The sequence below is a fragment of the Nansenia antarctica genome, assembly GCF_963989245.1.
Source record: "Nansenia antarctica genome assembly, chromosome: 4".
In the NCBI taxonomy this organism is placed as follows: domain Eukaryota; kingdom Metazoa; phylum Chordata; class Actinopteri; order Argentiniformes; family Microstomatidae; genus Nansenia; species Nansenia antarctica.
Window position 1 is genome coordinate 51624835 of NC_137689.1, and position 18502 is coordinate 51643336.

The following is an 18502-nucleotide window of genomic DNA, read 5'->3' on the forward strand; positions in this document are numbered from 1 at the left end:
ATCGAGCCCGCTGGGGGCGTGGCGACGGCAAAATGTATGCCGTTTCGGAGTCGAGCCCGCTGCGCGTGCGTCGAGCCCGCTGGGGCCGTGGCGAGCCCGCTGGGGGCGTGGCGAGCCCGCTGGGGGCGTGGCGGAGCGCCCAACCACGGTGGGAATCGTTAGGACGCGTCCCTGCCGTGGTCCTACTGCAGCACCCGCTGAATATAAACTATAACAACTATTTCGGTCTCTACAATAATAATATATACAGTAACTTCAGGTTTGGCCAACATGGCTGCCAAGGAAGTGACAGGTTTAGGGTGAGGATAACTCTACAAGGAGACATCTTGGAAGCCACGGCATATTGGCCAATGTTGTTGTTATTGTAGGTTCTTGGCAAAAAATATTTCTTAATATGTCGCAGCAAAATGACTACTAGGACTGTGTAGTTGATTGACTTACTTTAGACACTTATTGTTAGTTGCATTGGATGAAGCGTCTGCTAAATTACTTGAATGTAAACATGTAAATGTAGAAGTTGAATTTATGTGGCTTGGAAAAAATATTTTAAAAGTGACGCAACACCTGGAAATGTAACAATATCAGCATCTAACATACCGTCATAACAGAGAATAAAAAGGAAATAAACAAACAAACAAACTACGCAACTGTTAGTTCTCAGACCAATATTAAATGCAAGCGTAGACTATATAAACACTGAATCATGTAAACCTACATTTAAAAAATGGGGAAATAAATAAGGAAACAATCCTGAAATGCATTATCTTTTATTAAAATCAGCCAAAAACATCCAGTGAAGTTAGGAAAAGTTGTCGACTTCTCTCTTCATTTCCTAACATTTGAAAAAGATGAAGAGAAATTAACACTGGTGGTTCATCATTCATTATACAACAGTTAGTTCCGACCAAGTCATTTCATTGGACAAGAGGCATTCCATGAGTGCCGATATACAGTAGAACAGCACTGGGACTTTTAACTATATGTATCACTCCGCCGCACAGGTTTTCTATTAAATGACCGTTAATACAAGTAGCTAGCCTGTGGATGTTTGTGTTCGGGTTACTAGGCAACAGTACAGTTGAAGTTCAGTCGCAGAACAATTTTTTGTTGGCGGAGCCAAAATAAATGATTAAATAAACAAACAAATCATAATCTGTTGTCGCTTATTACAGTTAACTAATAAATGGCGCTGTAGAACAATATCACACTTGAGGTCGTGCTGTTATACTGAATATCAGCACGGCTGTGATCGTCTTCGGTACCCGGCCTGCGGCCTCGTACCTACGACCGAATGGCATCATCGTAATGCATTAGGAGGAACACTGATTCCATTGCATGCATTACAATAAGCCCGTCCTCCGATTTCTACCTCCACTAGCCTCCCATGCTAGAGACACACACACAACTGACTAGTTGTGGCCACGTACCTGTATGAGCTCTGTCTTATCGTAGGCCTTGCGGTGTCTGTAGATGCTCTGACACAGCAGAGCGTAGAGCTTCTCTAGCTGGTACACCTCATAGCTCTCGGTCTTGGCCACAGCTCTCTTGAGTAAGTCCTAGAATGAATTATCCACAAATGAAATGATTAATTAGATGAACATACAGTATCATCATCATTCAATACTGTTCACTCCTTCAAGTTGCCTGGCAGTGAATGAACGAGTCACGACGTTTGTATATGTTTTTTTTACTTACAGTTATGTAACAGCAGAATAGTTATTACATCAGTAAAAAAACAATGAACTATGGAAACGTTCGGTCCTTATCACTCTGGTTGGGAACTGACACCGTTCAAACACCCCTGAGATTTAGATTCATCACCACATTTTCTGTTCTGAACCGCTTTGTTAAACAGCTGCCCTAACCTACGATCTACGAGACAGGAAGTGAGGGAGTAGCAACACCCTGTCACCTTGAGCTTGTCGTGGTCGACCACCAGCTGGGGGGTCTTCTGGTTGAGGATCTCCAGGGCCTCCACGTCGATCAGCTGCTGCTCCTCCTGCACCAGGGTCCGCGTGGTGCGGGTGAGCCGCCTCTCTGTAGGGGGTGTGTGTGTGTGTGGGAGGGGGGGGGGGGAGGGGGGGGGGGGGGGGGGCAATCAGGGGGAGGAGGGTGATGGAGAGTTAATTTTTTTACATTTTTGGCATTTGGCAGATGCCTTATCCCAAAGCAAATTACAATCGCTACATTTGACTAAGCAAGTGAATCCTCAGTTCACCAGTTGTAGCAGGAAGAGTAATCTAGCTCAGGCCAGGGGCCATTGGCAGTCGTCGTGATAGAAGAAGAAAGAAAGGTTTTTTTGGGGGGGGGGTTTTAGACAATAGAGAAACAGTATAAGGGGGCAGTAGAAATCTTAGGAGACACAGTATAGGGGAAAGCAGGTGTCTCAGGAGGAGCAGTTAAGGTGTAGCCTGAAGAGAGTCTTCAGTCTCTGACGGAAGATGGGTAGTGACTCTGCAGTTCTGACAGCCGTGGGAAACTCATTCCACCAGCGGGGAGCCAGTGTAGTGAAGAGACGTGATCGGGCAGCACGACTGCCGTGTTGGTATAGAGGTGGTGGGGCCAGTCTGCCAGCAGAGGTGGAGGAGCGGAGTGAATGGGCTGAAGTTTGGGGGGTGACCATTGCCTGCAGGTAGGCAGGGGCTGTCCCTTTAGCTGCCTGATAGGCAAGCACCAGGGTCTTGAATCTGATGTGAGCAGCTATCGGGAGCCAGTGCAGGGTGAGAAGGAGAACATTTGGGGAGGTTAAACTCCAGACGGGCAGCAGCATTCTGGATGAGCTGCAGAGGTCTGATGGCGGAGGCGGGGAGCCCAGCCAGGAGTGCGTTGCAGTAGTCAAGGCAGGAGATGACCAGTGACTGGGTCAAGAGTTGCGCTGCTTCTCTGGTGAGGAATGGACGTATCCTTCTGATGTTGTAAAGGAAAGAGTTGACCTGTCTGGTCTGGTCTGGTCTCTCTAGTCTGAACAGACTTACGTGCTGGGCAAGGGGTGTTAGGGGTGGGGTCAGACTTACGTGTGGGGTGGGGTCAGACTTACGTGCGGGGTGTTAGGGGTGTTAGGGGTGGGGTCAGACTTACGTGCGGGGTGTTACGGGTGTTAGGGGTGGGGTCAGACTTACGTGCGGGGTGTTAGGGGTGGGGTCAGACTTACGTGCGAGGCGCGGGGTGTTGGCGGTGAAGGGGGTGCTGGCGTCCTTGCCGGCGGTAAAGCCGCGGGGCTGTGTGGTCTGGGAGACGCCCTCCTCCCTGGTCTGGTAGTAGGAGGGGGCGAACTGGGACGACGTGCACCCTGCAGGAAGAACAACATCGCTGCTTCATTAACAGGTTATAGACACACTGAGAGAGTTCAGGTTGTAGACACACTGAGAGAGTTCAGGTTATAGACACACTGAGAGAGTTCAGGTTATAGAGAGTTCAGGTTATAGACACACTCTGAGAGTTCAGGTTATAGACACAGAGAGAGTTCAGGTTATAGACACACTGAGAGAGTTCAGGTTATAGACACACTCTGAGAGTTCAGGTTATAGACACAGAGAGAGTTCAGGTTATAGACACACTGAGAGAGTTCAGGTTATAGACACACTATGAGAGTGCAGGTTATAGACACACTATGAGAGTTCAGGCTATAGACACACTATGAGAGTTCAGGTTATAGACACACTATGAGAGTTCAGGTTATAGACACACTATGAGAGTTCAGGTTATAGACACACTATGAGAGTTAAGTGACTGTAATAGGTTGAGCAAAATAGAAGATTCCACTGTAGATTGAAGACCCAGCTCTCAGAGCCCACACCTTAACTGTCCCTCCTAAAAACCTCGTCATCCCCACTAGATCCCCCTGTACAGTTTATCTACTGTAAATAAAGAAATGTTTCTTTTCAACGGCCCTTGGTCCTAGCATAGATGACTTTTTCTTATGATGACTGATGGATAGATGATTCACTTACTTAGACAAAATGTATTTGTTGTAAAGCCCGGTACACACAAGATTTTCAAAATCTTAACAGATTTTTATCTGAGACAGACCCCACACATGAAGATAAAAAAATCTTGGATTGAACAGCCTTGATCGTGTGTGGTGTGCACCGATATTCCCATTTCAGCACCCCACATACATAAAGATTATCGTTACGACAGTCTAGAGTCTCGTTCCCCAAGACAGAAATCTCGCGTGATCAAACGTGATCTAACGTGATCTAACGTAGTGCACACCACACACGATCAAGGCTGTTCACCGATATTCCCATTTCAACACCCCACATACATAAAGATTATCGTTATGACAGTCTAGAGTCTCGTTCCCCAAGACAGAAATCTCGCGTGATCCAACGTGATCTAACGTAGTACCCTGACTGACCTGTACGAGGCAGCCATGTGCGACAGGGCAAATAAAGTGCCGAAGAACAAAAATAAGAAGTCAGCTCGCTTCTTGATTGGCTACATTCCATCCACGTCACATTCGGACTCGCGAGCAGGGTTGCCAGATGGGACTGACATTTTCCACCCTAACCACCGTCTAAAACCGCTAATTCCACCCAAAAAAAAACGAGCCCATCTGGCAACCATAGTCGGGAGTTGTCGGGAGTCGGGAGTTGCCCCCACACATAAGGATTTTTGGTCGTAAATATTGAACACGTTTAACATTTACGATTGTCGGCCCCGACCATTTTCCGAGCAGATTGTCGGGAGAAATTGACTCTTAACACACCTCACACCACAGGATAATTCTGTAGGATAATTTCTGTAGGATAATCTTTAGAGCCATCCGATAATCGGGCGTTTGCTGTCTTTGGTCGATAGGGGGAAAATCGGCCAGATTATCTTTATGTGTGTACCCAGCTTAAGTCGCTTTGGATAAAGGCGTCCAAAATGTAAAAACAAAACAATAAATGAATAAAGGAGAAGCAGCGCTCACCTCTGTTGGTGCGAGACTCTCTGATCTTCTCACAGATCCTCTCAAAGTCTTCGTCCAGCTCGTCCCGGATGATGGCGTGCACCGTGTCCTTCAGCGCACACGCCCGGTGGCGGATCTGCCGGTCTGGAACAGAGGGGGGGGGGGGTCGTCAGGGTGAGGGCCAGGGGGCGTGGCCACACGGGAGGCTGCACCAATGAGACTGGAGTATCCAGAACACTGAGAGTGAACCACATTAGCGTCTCCAGATGCTATTATATCTACATACTGTATATCAGGGGAGGCTGGCTGGAGGTAGAAATCGGAGGACGGACTCATTGTAATGCGCGGGATGGAATGAGGGATGGGATCAAACGTGTCTGTGTGTGTCTGATTTCCCCCTTCCACCAGCCTCCCCTGTTGTATAAGTACATAGTATCAAAATGGGTGCGATAATATCGGAGTGCGAAACGTAGAATGATTTGATGTTCTAACAACAGATCAGAAAACAACGAGAACAATCAGAAAGGAGGAGGGACTGTTGTCGTTTTATATCAAATATACTGAGAATTGAAGTCTGTATCTCTCCATTCTGGGAAATCGTAGCTAACAATTCAGTCCGCCTGGGGACAGTGCCAATGACTGGTTGCGCAATAACTCTGTGTCGTACTTACTAAAGTCTAGCGTTTCCTGTCACCACATTTGTTTGCCAAGATTAGTGACCTCATAAAGGGAGTCGACTTTGTATATAAGGGCTGAGCTCAGAGAAGGAGGGGGGTCTCTGGATTTTGCCAACTCTGGCCTGCTGTCGTGTAACTTCATTAATAAAAGGCTTCAAGCTAATTTGATCAATCTCCTTGTGTTCAATATTCAATATCAATAGAGAAGAAACCAGATTAAATCCACTACGGGACCAAAGACCCAGGAGGTGGAGGCCCACCAGAGGGGTCGCTGTCGGGGTTGTACTCTAGGGCGTTCTTCCAGATCAGGTCCACGTCGCTGACAAACTCCCTGGCCGTCAGGTACTTGTGCAGGTCGATCTTGGACAGCACCGTGGCGAGGTCCATGGGGTGCCTGATCACCGTCATGTAGTCCGGCACCTGAAGGGGGCAACACGCAACACACACACCAGTCACTCAATGTTCACTCCTCTCTGGAAGTCTGGTTTAGCCATCAAGCAGCAGTGAGATTTTAGATTAGATTAGATTAAACTATTGTCATTGCAGAGTACAGGTACCAACGAAATGCAGTTCAACCAGTCAATCTATGGTGTATACAGATGTATAAATTAGAGGCTATATCAAAAGATATCTCCTCAAAGTCCACAGGCCTGGTGAACGACCCCCCCCCCCTCGAAGTCCATAGGCTTGGTGAACACCCCCCCCCCACCTCATCGAACTCCACAGGCCTGGTGAAGGCCTTGAAGCGTCTGTCCAGGGCGAGTCGCTCCGTGACGCTCCTGAGGAACACCCTCAGTTTCCTCTGCATGTCCTCCTCCGCTTGCTCCAGGCGGAGGCGCTCCCGCTCTGGCATCTGCCTGGGGGGCGGGGGGGGGGCCAGGGGCAGCACCTCCATGGCATGGATGACTGGAGTAGGGGATGAGGGGGGTATAGGGATGAGTAGAGGGGAGGGGTGGGGGGAGGGGGGGGTATAGGGCGGTTAACACACACAACCAGCAGGTCCGCCATGTTAACCTGCCATGTGGCCAACGTGACTACGGGACAGGAGGTAGTCTTCCCCGGTACTGACGTGCTTTCTTCTTGGAGACCGGCGCCTTGGCCGCCTGGCTCAGGATCAGGTCCTCCAAGAACCTTCTCCTCTCCTGCTGGGTCGGCAGCCTGATAGACTGGACCTCGCCATACTCCTCCCTGAACAGAGCCTGGATCTGAGAGAGGAGGAGGAGGAAGAGGAGGAGGAGGAGGAGGAGGAGGAACAAGGGGATGAGAGAGGAGGTGGAGGAGGAGGAGGAGGAGGAGGAGAGGAAACAAGGGGATGAGAGAGGAGGAGGAGAAACAAGAGGATGAGAGAGGAGGGGGAGGAGGAGAAGGAGGTGGAGGAAGAGAAACAAGGGGATGAGAGGAGGAGAAAACAAGGGGAGGAGAGAGGAGGAGGAGAAACAGGGGGATGAGAGAGGAGGAGAAGAAGGGGGGGTGGAGGGGGTGTGTGAAGGTGGAGGGTGGGGGTGGAGGGGGGGGAAGGGTGTGGAGGTGGGTTGTAGGGTGTGGAGGTGGGGGTACGGTGTGGAGGGGGGGGGGTAGGGTGTGGAGGTGGGTTGTAGGGTGTGGAGGGGGTACCTCTTCAGCCAGGTCCTGGTGCGTGACGTTGCAGGTGGCCAGCAGCAGGACGGGGCAGAAGGAGGGGATGCCCTGCAGCAGGCTGAGGAAGGTGGCCCTGAGAGGGGCGCCCGCCGTGTCCCACCACTGCTGGATGTGGGGGAGGTACAGCACGCTGGGGGAGGTCCGCTTGGCCTCGCAGAACACCTGGGGAGGAGGGCACGCTAGTCAACAACAACTACAACAAAAACAACAACAACAACAACTACAACAGCCTCGCAGAGCACCAGGGGGGGTCATTCCATCAACGTCGAGGCGAAAAGTCCAGGCGTTATATTTGGATAAATCTCGCAAAATGGTTCGCTAGGTTGAGGTGTACCTGCGTGCAGGTGAACAGAGCTAGCTAGGTGAGGCGTACCTGCGTGCAGGTGAACAGAGCTAGCTAGGTGAACAGAGCTAGCTAGGTCAACAGAGCTAGCTAGGTCAACAGAGCTAGCTAGTAGCTAGGTGACAAGTACCAGCGTGCAGGTGAACAGAGATAGCTAGGTGAGAAGTATCAGCGTACAGGTGAACAGGGCTAGCTAGGTGAACAGAGATAGCTAGGTGAACAGAGCAGTCTAGGTGAACAGAGCTAGCTAGGTGAGAAGTACCTGCATGCAGGCGAACAGAGCTAGCTAGGTGAGAAGTACCTGCGTGCAGGTGAACAGAGCTAGCTAGGTGAGAAGTATCAGTGTACAGGTGAACAGAGGTAGCTAGGTGAACAGAGGTAGCTAGGTGAACAGAGGTAGCTAGGTGAACAGAGGTAGCTAGGTGAGGCGTACCTGTGTGCAGGTGAACAGAGCTAGCTAGTAGAAGTACCAGCGTGCAGGTAAACAGAGGTAGCTAGGTGAACAGAGCTAGCTAGGTGGGGCGTCCCTGTGTGCAGGTGAACAGAGCTAGCTAGGTGAACAGAGGTACCTGCGTGCAGGCCTCCTCGGGGGAGGTGGTGCTGACTCCGAACAGCACGGCCATGTCCAGGGTATGGACGCTGAACCTCTCCAGGGAGTGGAGCAGGGCGGGGCCCAGGTGGGAGCTCTGCCCCGCCTCCGGGCGGCCGGCCAGCAGCAGCCTGGGGCGGCAGGCGGTGGGGTGGCTGGCCGCACTCCTGGAGGGGGAGGGAGGGAGGGAGGGAGAGATGGAGAGTGGTTAAATATCTTAAATCAAGGCAATAAATGCTTGTTTGTTTTTTTGTCTGATTGCACTCGTTTTAAGATATATTCATTTTCCTGTTCTGTTAGCAGATAAGAGTAGATTTGATTATTTGGAGTCATATTTCCCCCATTGCATTGCTTTTTTTTCATGTTTTTGAGAGTGCAGTGCTTTTTTGCAGTGATTTTTCAAGGGACTTGATTGGCTCCCTGTTCTCTACCTGGCGAAATGTAGGAAGCTGCCCTTGGTGCTCTGCTCGGTGATGGAGCTATTGCCTGATTGGTCGTCAGCGCTGCACATGAGGTCATCCTCCAGGATGCTGGAGGTCAGATCTGATAGGATACAATGGGAGACCATGACATCATCTCCAATCACATGACCAGTAATAACAATACAGATTTAAAGCTACAGTCTATGTCTAAACTGAAACACAACTGTGTACATTTCAAACCTGCAAACTGCGACACTTTAAATGAATGTGCAATAACACTATGTGCAATATGACAACCCTAGGGTACATAAGGTTCAGAGAATAGGAAATGTTAGAATAGGTATAGCATAGCATAGAGTACAGCACAGTGTTTTATTTGTATAGTATAGTATAGTGGATAGTGTACATAGCCTTTATTTATGTAAACCAGCTCTTTTCCCTTCTTGTTTTTAGTTTTTTTTTTCCTAGCACCAGGGGAGCCCCCCCCTCCCAAATTTCATTGTTTGGTACCTGTACTATATCAATGACAATAAAGACCATTCATTCATACACATGTGATGTGATGTGATAAAATAATTCTTATTTTAAAAAAGAATCTAAGGATTCTTCGGTGATGAAGCCTGAATAAGGAACATTCTAACCCAAACCCTAACCCTAGACCCTGACCCTAACCCTAGCCCCTGCCCTGACCCTAGACCCTGCCCTGACTCCAACCCTGACCCTAGACCCTGCCCTGACCCTAACCCTGACCCTAGACCCTGCCCTGACTCTATCCCTGACCCTAGACCCTGCCCTGACTCCAACCCTGACCCTAGACCCTGCCCTGACTCCAACCCTGACCCTAGACCCTGCCCTGACTCCAACCCTGACCCTAGACCGTGCCCTGACCATGACCCTAAACCTAGACCCCACCCAGGCCCCAGCCCCACCTGTTGGCCTCTTCCTCTTCAGGCCCTGCTGCTCTGCGTGGGGGAACAGCCTCCGCAGGGTGTCCAGCAGGCCGGCGAGGGCGGGGCCTAGCAGCGGCGCCACCACGGGCGTCAGGGCCATGGCCGGGGAGGACACGGCCCTCTGGGAGGCCGGCACCATCCTCCTCATGGCCGCCACGAAGTCCTGGCTGCCGATGCTGATGGAGGCCACATCCAGCAGCAGCTTCTGGGAGGTGGCGTAGATCTGGGGGTAGCGGCGGCGCAGGGCACACAGGACCGCCTCGGCGCACACCGCCTTGATGTCCGCGCCGCAGTAGCCTGGGGGGGGGGGGGGTTACTACGGTTACTACGGTTACTACGTGTACGATCGCCTATGGCAACCGAAGTTTCATATTTGGAGTTTATTCAGTTTGAACTCGTTTAGTGTCCGAGGGTGAATAAAGTGTCGCTCAAACTGTTGACATTCCAGAGTGCCAAGGGTGTCTTTGTTCACCATAAATGTAAGTAAGTAAGTAAAGTTTATTTCTATAGCACCTATCCCAGACCAGGGGTCACAAAGTGCTTTACATATAAAAAAACACAATAAAAGAGAAAACGTTATAGCAGGTTAAAAGAAATAGGTAAACAAGTGAAAATAAGAACAAGAAACAAACAACAAGTGTACAACAAATAATAATAATAGGACACAGAAAGGCAGGCTTTTGGGGTTAGCCAAAAGCCTGTCTATACAGGACAGTTTTCAACAGTTTTTTAAAAGCTTCAACCGAGACCGCTGATCTAATATCCAAGGGAAGAGCATTCCAAAGTTTGGGAGCCACGGTTTGGAATGCTCCATCACCTTTGGTTTTTAATCTGGCACAGGGGACAACCAACAAACCCTGGTCAGAGGACCTGAGAGACCTACTGGGGCTGTAAGGACGCAGTAGGTCACAGATGTATGCTGGTGCCTGACCATGAAGGGCTCTGTAAGTGATGACGAGAACCTTGAATTGAATTTTTAATTTGATGGGGAGCCAGTGTAGGGACGCTAAGATGGGAGTAATATGTGACAGGGCATGGTTAAAAAATCAGCAACTAGGGCAAAATATTTTTTCTGTTTTTTCCAGATTATGAAAGGGTAGATTGTAAGCTTTAAAATTATGTGTCATACATTGAAATCTGAAACAAGTTGAAGAAGTCATGGATATTTGAATGTTGAACCACCGTACTGAGATATCCAAGCCTCAAAGTCTTTTTTTCGTTCTTCACAGAGGTAATGGGTGGGAACAATAGCTGGTTAACTCCACCCTAATCACTCCCTCAAGATAACCACACCCTCAAGACAACCACTCCCCCATTACACTACCTGTCATTATCTACCTGTCATCTGTCAGTGGGGTTGTTGCGGGCTGACACGTTTAAATAGCTAAATAATAATAATAATAATAATAATAATAATAATAATAATTCAAGATTCATGATTTCTTATTGCCATGTGTGCCAAAAGTTTATTACATCCCATTACAAGTACAAGAGAGTAAAATTCATGGAAAAAATTAGGCAAGATACAATTGAGCAATACAATAATAGAATGGTAAAAAAAAACATGTTGTGTCCGTGTGTATGCATTTATCATTATAGTCCATAAAGCATCTAGTGGGACTTCGGTGTAGTTCCTTCCCATCCCATCTGGGCATCAAAGCTGTAATAAAAAAAGAAGACAGTACATTTAAAATGATTGCCCACTGTTACCAACACCACTTATAACGAAATAGCCTACTACTATCTTCATAAAATAGAATTGCTTATATAATGACAATGACACATACCTGACGTGCTGGTGACTCTCATCAAGGTGTCATCTCTCAGAACCTCTCACCTCCTCATTCTGTAACACAAATTTCAGGTCAGAGGTGTGGACACTTCTCTAGTGTAGGTTTTCCATAGACTCAGTGTACTGTACTTGTACTGAAGTAGGCAAGTGAAATCATTTCAATTCACAGTATTATTCTACAGCAAACCTACATATCAATGAATTAATCATTATTTTTGATTCCACACATTATCGTTCATTACAAAAGCATTTACTTTTTCTATAATCTATTATATCTCTAACAAAGCTAGCTAGCTAGCTAGCTAGCACTTGTTTGGCTAGCTGGTACACACAAACACACTAAAATGGTGCATGAAACATATTACACTATGTTGCATGTTTAGTAGGTCTGCAACAAATGTATTTATTCATTATGTTTTATCTTTGACATCCTATTTCTACCTCCCACCACCTCATTAGTTTTGTAGAGGGGTGGCATAATCGTGGTGAGCAGTTTCAGTGGTCTGATAACTGATGCTAACAACGGCGCCATCTACCTTACTCACAAAACAACAAATAACTGTTTGGCTATCCTAAGTAAACAATACAAAATCCTAGTAAACAACACATGTAACTCACTAAAACTTACCCAAGAACACAGCAGAAGGTCTGTCTGCAGACGACTGTCCCAAGAATAGTGAACTGTGGAGATCAATGTCTGACATTCCGTTGTCATCTGTCATCGTCAGATTCGGAGTTCGGAGTTCCCATTATATATAGTCCAATATGAAGGAGTTCATTAATTGCCCATTGTCGATATTTCTGCCTGCTTTTGACATTCTGTTGATAGCATTAGCTTCAGCATCCATCTTGTAAACTTGTAAACAGATCCACAAGCAGATGGCCACTTACATACAGCTGGGGTGGGCGTGGCTACACACACTGCTACACTAATACGAATAATACCCCCCACCCGACTTTGCTAACTAAATGTAGGTATTTAGTGAATGTAAAACTGTTGGATATGATATCGAGTGGGTTCTTCATCGCTTCGTTTGTCGTCCTATGCCAAAAAACGGAAAACACATGTTTTCACAACAAGACTTGTTTGGCTCGATTGCGAGCTTTCACAATGGCCGAGATGGGGATTTTTATTTTATTTTATTTTTCCAGATTTTTTATCCCTTTTTCACCCAATTTGGTATCCAATTGAACCCAACCTAGCATCCAATTATCCCCTGCCTATTGCGTAGGATCCGCCGCACGACCCCGTAGCCGGCAGCCCCAGAGGAGATCGCCAGGCAGACTAGCTGACTGGCTCCTCGAGCCCGACACCGTTATTCCGGCACCCAGGGGGCGGTGTTGCGTGACGGATCCTTGTCCGGAAATAGTCCTATACCGCCCTCGGGAGCGGCCGCTCAATATGCCGCTCCCTGTGTGTGCCCCGGCCATATCCGGGTCTGGCGAGGAGATGGGGACCTTTTAATGAAACCCTGTCACATATGACATGACTTTCTGGACCTAGTCCAAATGTAGAAATGATGATGCTTCATTTTGTAGCCAATCAAAGTGTTGTTGCTAGGTAAACACCACATCAAACAATTGGCAAAAAAAGAAAAAGCTTGGCTGGGAAACAGACAGACAGACAGACAGACACACAGACAGACAGAGAGAGAGAGAGAGAGAGAGAGAGAGAGAGAGAGAGAGAGAGAGAGAGAGAGAGAGACAGACAGACAGAGACAGACAGACAGACAGACAGACAGACAGACAGACAGGCAGGCAGGCAGGCAGGCAGACAGACAGACAGGTTACTCACCGACACACTTATCAGCCAGCTCGTCCAGGAACGGATCGGAGGGCGTCGGGTTCCACTGTCTGGTGTGGATCTTCACGATGTCTCTCCGGGACTGCAGAACGACATAGACAGGAAGGAGAGGGTCAGAGGACAGGAAGGAGAGGGTCAGTGAAAGGTCGAATCCCAAACATTAGAAGTAGGGCTGGGACTTTAACGCGATTAATTTCGATTAATTAATTACAGAAAAAATAATGCATTCTCTTTTTTAACAGTTTTTAAAAAAAGAAATTTTTTTGTTACCATTTTAGATGGCACTTGTGACTCTATGTTAAACTGTTGGTCTGCTTATTATTCTGACCAAGGATATTTGGATGGGTAGGGGAGGGTGGGGAGGGTTAGTGTAACATAAGGTCAGGTACATTGTGTGATCTGTTGGTCTGTGTAGCTAAAATAAACAGGATCTTGCTTTAAACATAATGTAGATGTCTATTCATTGATTCACTGGTATACCAAATCCATTTGAATTGAAAACTGTTGATATGCGATTAAAATGCGATTAATCTTTATTAATTAATTACAAATCCTCGAATTAATTAGATACATTTTTAAAATCGCGTCCCACCTCTAATTAGAAGATTTCCCTTTGATTTGGGAATCGTTCAACCATCAACCGTCATGTCAATGTGGAGAGAGGTGGGTGAGATTTCGAGCATTGCAGAAAGAAAGGGGGTTCTGTGGGGTGGTTCTGAACCAGCGGGCGGTCAGGTCTTTACCTCCAGGTCCGGGAGGCCGAACAGGAACTCCCTGTCGAAGCGGCCGGGCCGTCTGAGAGCTGGGTCGATGGAGTCCAGCCGGTTGGTGGCGCCGATCACCACCACCTCCCCGCGGTTGTCCAGCCCGTCCATCAGCGCCAGCAGGGTGGACACGATGGAGCTGTCGCACCGCCGGGCCGCACGGGGGAAGAACACACAACGTTCTGTCTGTTTCGTGTGTTCACGTGTGTTGGAACTGATACCGTTCCTCATTCCGTGCCATGCATTTACAATGAGCCCTGTCCTCTGAGTTCTACCTCCCCCAGCCTCCCCTGGTGTTCTACCTCCCCTAGTGTTCTACCTCCCCTAACCTCCCCTAGTGTTCTACCTCCCCCAGCCTCCCCTGGTGTTCTACCTCCCCCAGCCTCCCCTGGTGTTCTACCTCCCCTAACCTCCCCATATGTTCTACCTCCCCCAGCCTCCACTGGTGTTCTACCTCCACCAGCCTCCCCTGGTGTTCTACCTCCCCTAACCTCCCCATATGTTCTACCTCCCCCAGCCTCCCCTGGTGTTCTACCTCCCCCAGCCTCCCCTGGTGTTCTACCTCCCCCAGCCTCACCTGTGTATCTGGTCTTGGCGACTGGAGCGGACCGGAGCCAACCCGTCGATTTCATCAAAGAAGATGATGGACGGTCTCATCTGGTAGGCCTGCGGACACACACACACACACACACACACACACACAGACACACAGACACACACACACACACACACACACAGACACACACACACGCACGCACGCACGCACGCACGCACATACACACACACACACACACACAGAAACACGTTGGTGGTATAAAGTCTTTCTGATGTGAACCTTTATTTATACAGGTAAAACAATCTCATTGACACCCCGGGGGTCTCGTTTACAAGAGAGACCTGTTCTGGGTAGACAGAAGCATAACACACAGCTACAGGCAGACAGAACTGTACTGGCTCCCCATCAAAGAACGTATCAAATTCAAAGTACTCCTCCTCACATACAAAGCCCTCCATAGCCTGGCCCCCCCCTTACCTGACTGACCTCCTTCTCCCCCACCACCCTACCTGTACCCTCCGATCCTCATCCACTGTTCCCCTCACTGTCCCACCCTTGAAACTCAAAGGCTTCGGAGACCGTGCTTTTTCACGAGCTGCACTCCGCCTCTGGAACTCTCTCCCTCAACCACTCAAGAGACTCACCCTCACTCTCCACTTTTAAATCCCACCTCAAAACCTACCTGTTCTCCCATGCATACAACCTCCCCTACCCCTGACCATTTCCCCTAACCCTGCCACCCCCCTCCCCCCTGGACATTGCTGTTAATTGTTCCCTGTGCCTGTTCGTTAACTCTGGAAAAGTGCTATATAAATATAATTAATTATTATTATTATTATTATTAGACCTGTTCTGGGTAGACAGCAGCATAACACAGCTCCAGGCAGACAAGGACGTAACAAGAGACACATGGAGGGGAGGTCCAACGTACCTGGTCAAACAGCAGCCTCAGCTGGCGCTCTGACTCGCCCACCCACTTGTTGAGGCAGTCGGCCCCCTTCCTCATGAAGAAGGCCACCTTCCTGTCGCCCTGGCTGCACTCGTTGGCCAGCGCCCGCGCCACCAGGGTCTTCCCCGTCCCCGGGGGTCCGTAGAACAGGCAGCCCCTGGAGGAACGCGACACGGTCACATGACAACGTCACAGAACAAACGTCTAACCTCCGGCTCAGGCTAAGGTCATGTTCTCACATGAAAGTCCGAATCGAGACCCGGAGCAAGTGGATGAGTTCGCAACATTGTTGCATAAATTATTTATCTGATTTGCGTTCTCACAGCCCTTCATGGAAACGAAGTAACATACGCAATCGAAGCAACAGACGTGGTAGTTGATTGGTCAGAAAAAAAAAATATTGCCCGTTCGTCCCGCTCTTATCCAGATCAACACGCATGCGCTGTTGTTTTCCTATGGACAGCCTCGAGCAGCGTTCTCACCAAAAGCAAAGCGAAGCAAAGTGATGGATGCGTCGTTTCTAACCGGAGCGAAACCACCCTTTTCAAGCGGAGCATCCATTGGTTCTTTGCTCCGGGAGTGACTTCGAATGCGCGTTCTCACAGCTCCAAACGACGCAGAGCAAAGCAAATTTGATCCTAAACTCCAAGTGAAGCAAATGTTCTAGTGAGAACACACCCTAAGAAAACTACTTCCACCAAGCAATCAAGGCTTCTGAACAAGCTTGATTGATTGGTATGTTTATTTCAAATATGTGCAAAACAAGATAAAGCAAGAATAATTAATATAACGGAAAACAAAAAACAAAACAAAAGTAATTAAAAAGCATAAAACAAACAAACAAAAAATTGCACTTTGAACTTTTTTTTTTTTTTTTTTTTTTTTTACATATTCGAAAAGGAGTGCGAAGAAGTATAACTTATTGTACAGTACAAGCTTATTGAGGACTAGTGACTGTTTTACCCTCTAAGCACATTAGATTAGATTAGATTCAACTGTATTGTCGTTGTATAAGTACCAGACAACCAAATGCAGTTTCTGGTGGAGATAAATTAAAAATACATATTTTTTTAATTGCCATGCAATCAACTTAACTTGTCAGTCAATTGTTGGAATTTGGTATTGTATGCTCTAGGCAGGGGGGGTCAGCCATAGACAGTGACCCTGGAGCAATGAGGGGTGCAGTGCCTTGCCACTTGACACGTGGCCAGCCGGGGTTCGAACTGCGAGCTGCAGACCTTGCGATCATTAGACACCGGCTCTACCTCCTGAGCCACAGCCCCAATTGACACAGAACAACGTCCCAGAATGGAGTACACCAACATCTAACCTCTGCCACGTTAAAAAAACAACTACTTCCACCAAGCATTGGCTGCCCTTTGCCCCCCCTTGAGGCCCTGTTTAAAAGTAGGGCTTTGGGGAGGGCCAGGAAGATCATGGCTGACCCCGCACACCCAGGACACGGTCTCTTCGCCCCGCTCCCCTCAGGCACGAGGGTGCGGTCCCTAAAAACTGTGAAGGCCCGACATGCACACAGCTTTTTCCCCACAGCCATCCGGCTCCTAAATGCCGCTGCCCCCCCCCCCCCCCCCCCCCCCCCCTGATCTGACCCCTATCTATCTACCCTCCCTCCACCCCCACCCAGAGAGCTTTGGACTGTCTGGATATGAACACTTGAACACTTGATCTCTGCACTTTATATTTATATTAATTATGACTCTTGCACTTTGATGTTGGTTTGCACTGTCTTGTCCTGTCTTGCACCTGTCCTGCTGTAAACCGTGCTCCATTGTCCCAAACCAAATTCCTAACATGTTTACATGTCATAGCAATAAAGTCTTCTGATTCTGATTCTGATTCTGATTCTGATTCTGATTCTGAACAAGCCTTGAGGCCTAGTGACTATTTACCCTTAAGCACATTCCACGCACTCAGGCACTTTATTCTAATACTACCTCTATCTACTGCTACTCAGTGCAATACTCATGTTATTTCTATTATTTGTATTATTTCTATACCTGATTATATTGCTCAATTGTCTCTTGTCTTATAGTTTTTTTTTTTAAACTATTGCCATTCTGTTTTTATCTTGCTACTGCAATGTCGAGAATTTTACTCTCTGATACTTATAATATACGTATAATGGGATGTAACAATAAACTTGATTCTGATTGTGATTCTGACCGGCCTCCCTTGGAATAGACCCCTCGACCCTGTCAAGGCCTGAACTGATCAAACAACCAGGTCAGAGAGGGTTACAAGGAGTCCGTCCTCCGCTTTCTACCTCTACCAGCCTCCCCAGGTTAGGTCTGTAAGCCTCCTACAGCCTCCCCTGGTGTTCTACCTCCACCAGCCTCCCCTGGTGTTCTACCTCCACCAGCCGCCCCAGGTTACGTCTGTCAACCTCCCACAGCCCTCACCTCGGGGGCTGGATCTTGAACTTGTCGAACACTTCTGGGTAGAGCAGCGGGAACACCACCATCTCCTTCAGGGCCGAGATGTGGCTGGTGAGGCCGCCCACGCTGTCGAACCGCACCTGGGAAGAGAGGAGGAGGAGGAGGAGGAGGAGGAGGAGAGGGAGATGAAGGAGGAGGAGGAGGGGATGGAGGGGGTGGAGGAGGAAGAGGAGGAGGAGAAGGAGGAGGGGATGGAGGAGGAGGAGGAGGAGGGGATGGAGGAGAAAGAGGGGATGGAGGAGAAAGAGAGGATGGAGGAGGAGGAGGGGATGGAGGAGAAAGAGGGGATGGAGGAGGAGGAAGAGGGGATGGAGGAGGAGGAAGAGGGGAAGGGGATGATGGAGGAGGAGGAGGGGAAGGAGAAGGAAGAGGAGGAGGAGGGGATGGAGGAGAAAGAGCGGATGGAGGAGGAAGAAGAAAAACCTGATCCAACTCTTTACTCTCTTTGAGAGCGTAGTAGCATTTTACGTTCACCAGATTAAAAGGGCTGAATTTATCGGTGATATTTTCAGTTGAACATTCAACTGAACAAAAGAAGTCACTCCTACATTTCATCTTTCATCAGCTGCGATGTTTCTATGTCTGTGTTCCAGACTTACCGACTGGTCGATCAGCATGGGGTCCACATCCGCCAGGCTGGACCCAATCCTGACGTTCCAAACCAT

At 48.5% G+C, this 18502-nt stretch overlaps 1 protein-coding gene across 1 annotated transcript; it reads right to left on the reverse strand.

Annotated features, from left to right (window-relative positions):
- Positions 1-799: 799 nt before the first annotated feature.
- Positions 800-18502, reverse strand: LOC308156070 (ATPase family AAA domain-containing protein 2-like; the record flags this gene model as incomplete). Its single annotated transcript, XM_080529431.1, has 18 exons — positions 800-832; positions 1428-1556; positions 1913-2037; positions 3152-3289; positions 4919-5041; positions 5835-5994; positions 6284-6480; positions 6644-6779; positions 7189-7374; positions 8125-8311; positions 8576-8687; positions 9496-9813; positions 13104-13194; positions 13856-14015; positions 14454-14542; positions 15364-15538; positions 17802-17917; positions 18437-18502. 18 exons carry the CDS (start codon positions 18500-18502, stop codon positions 800-802), a joined length of 2541 nt encoding a protein of 846 aa, XP_080385557.1.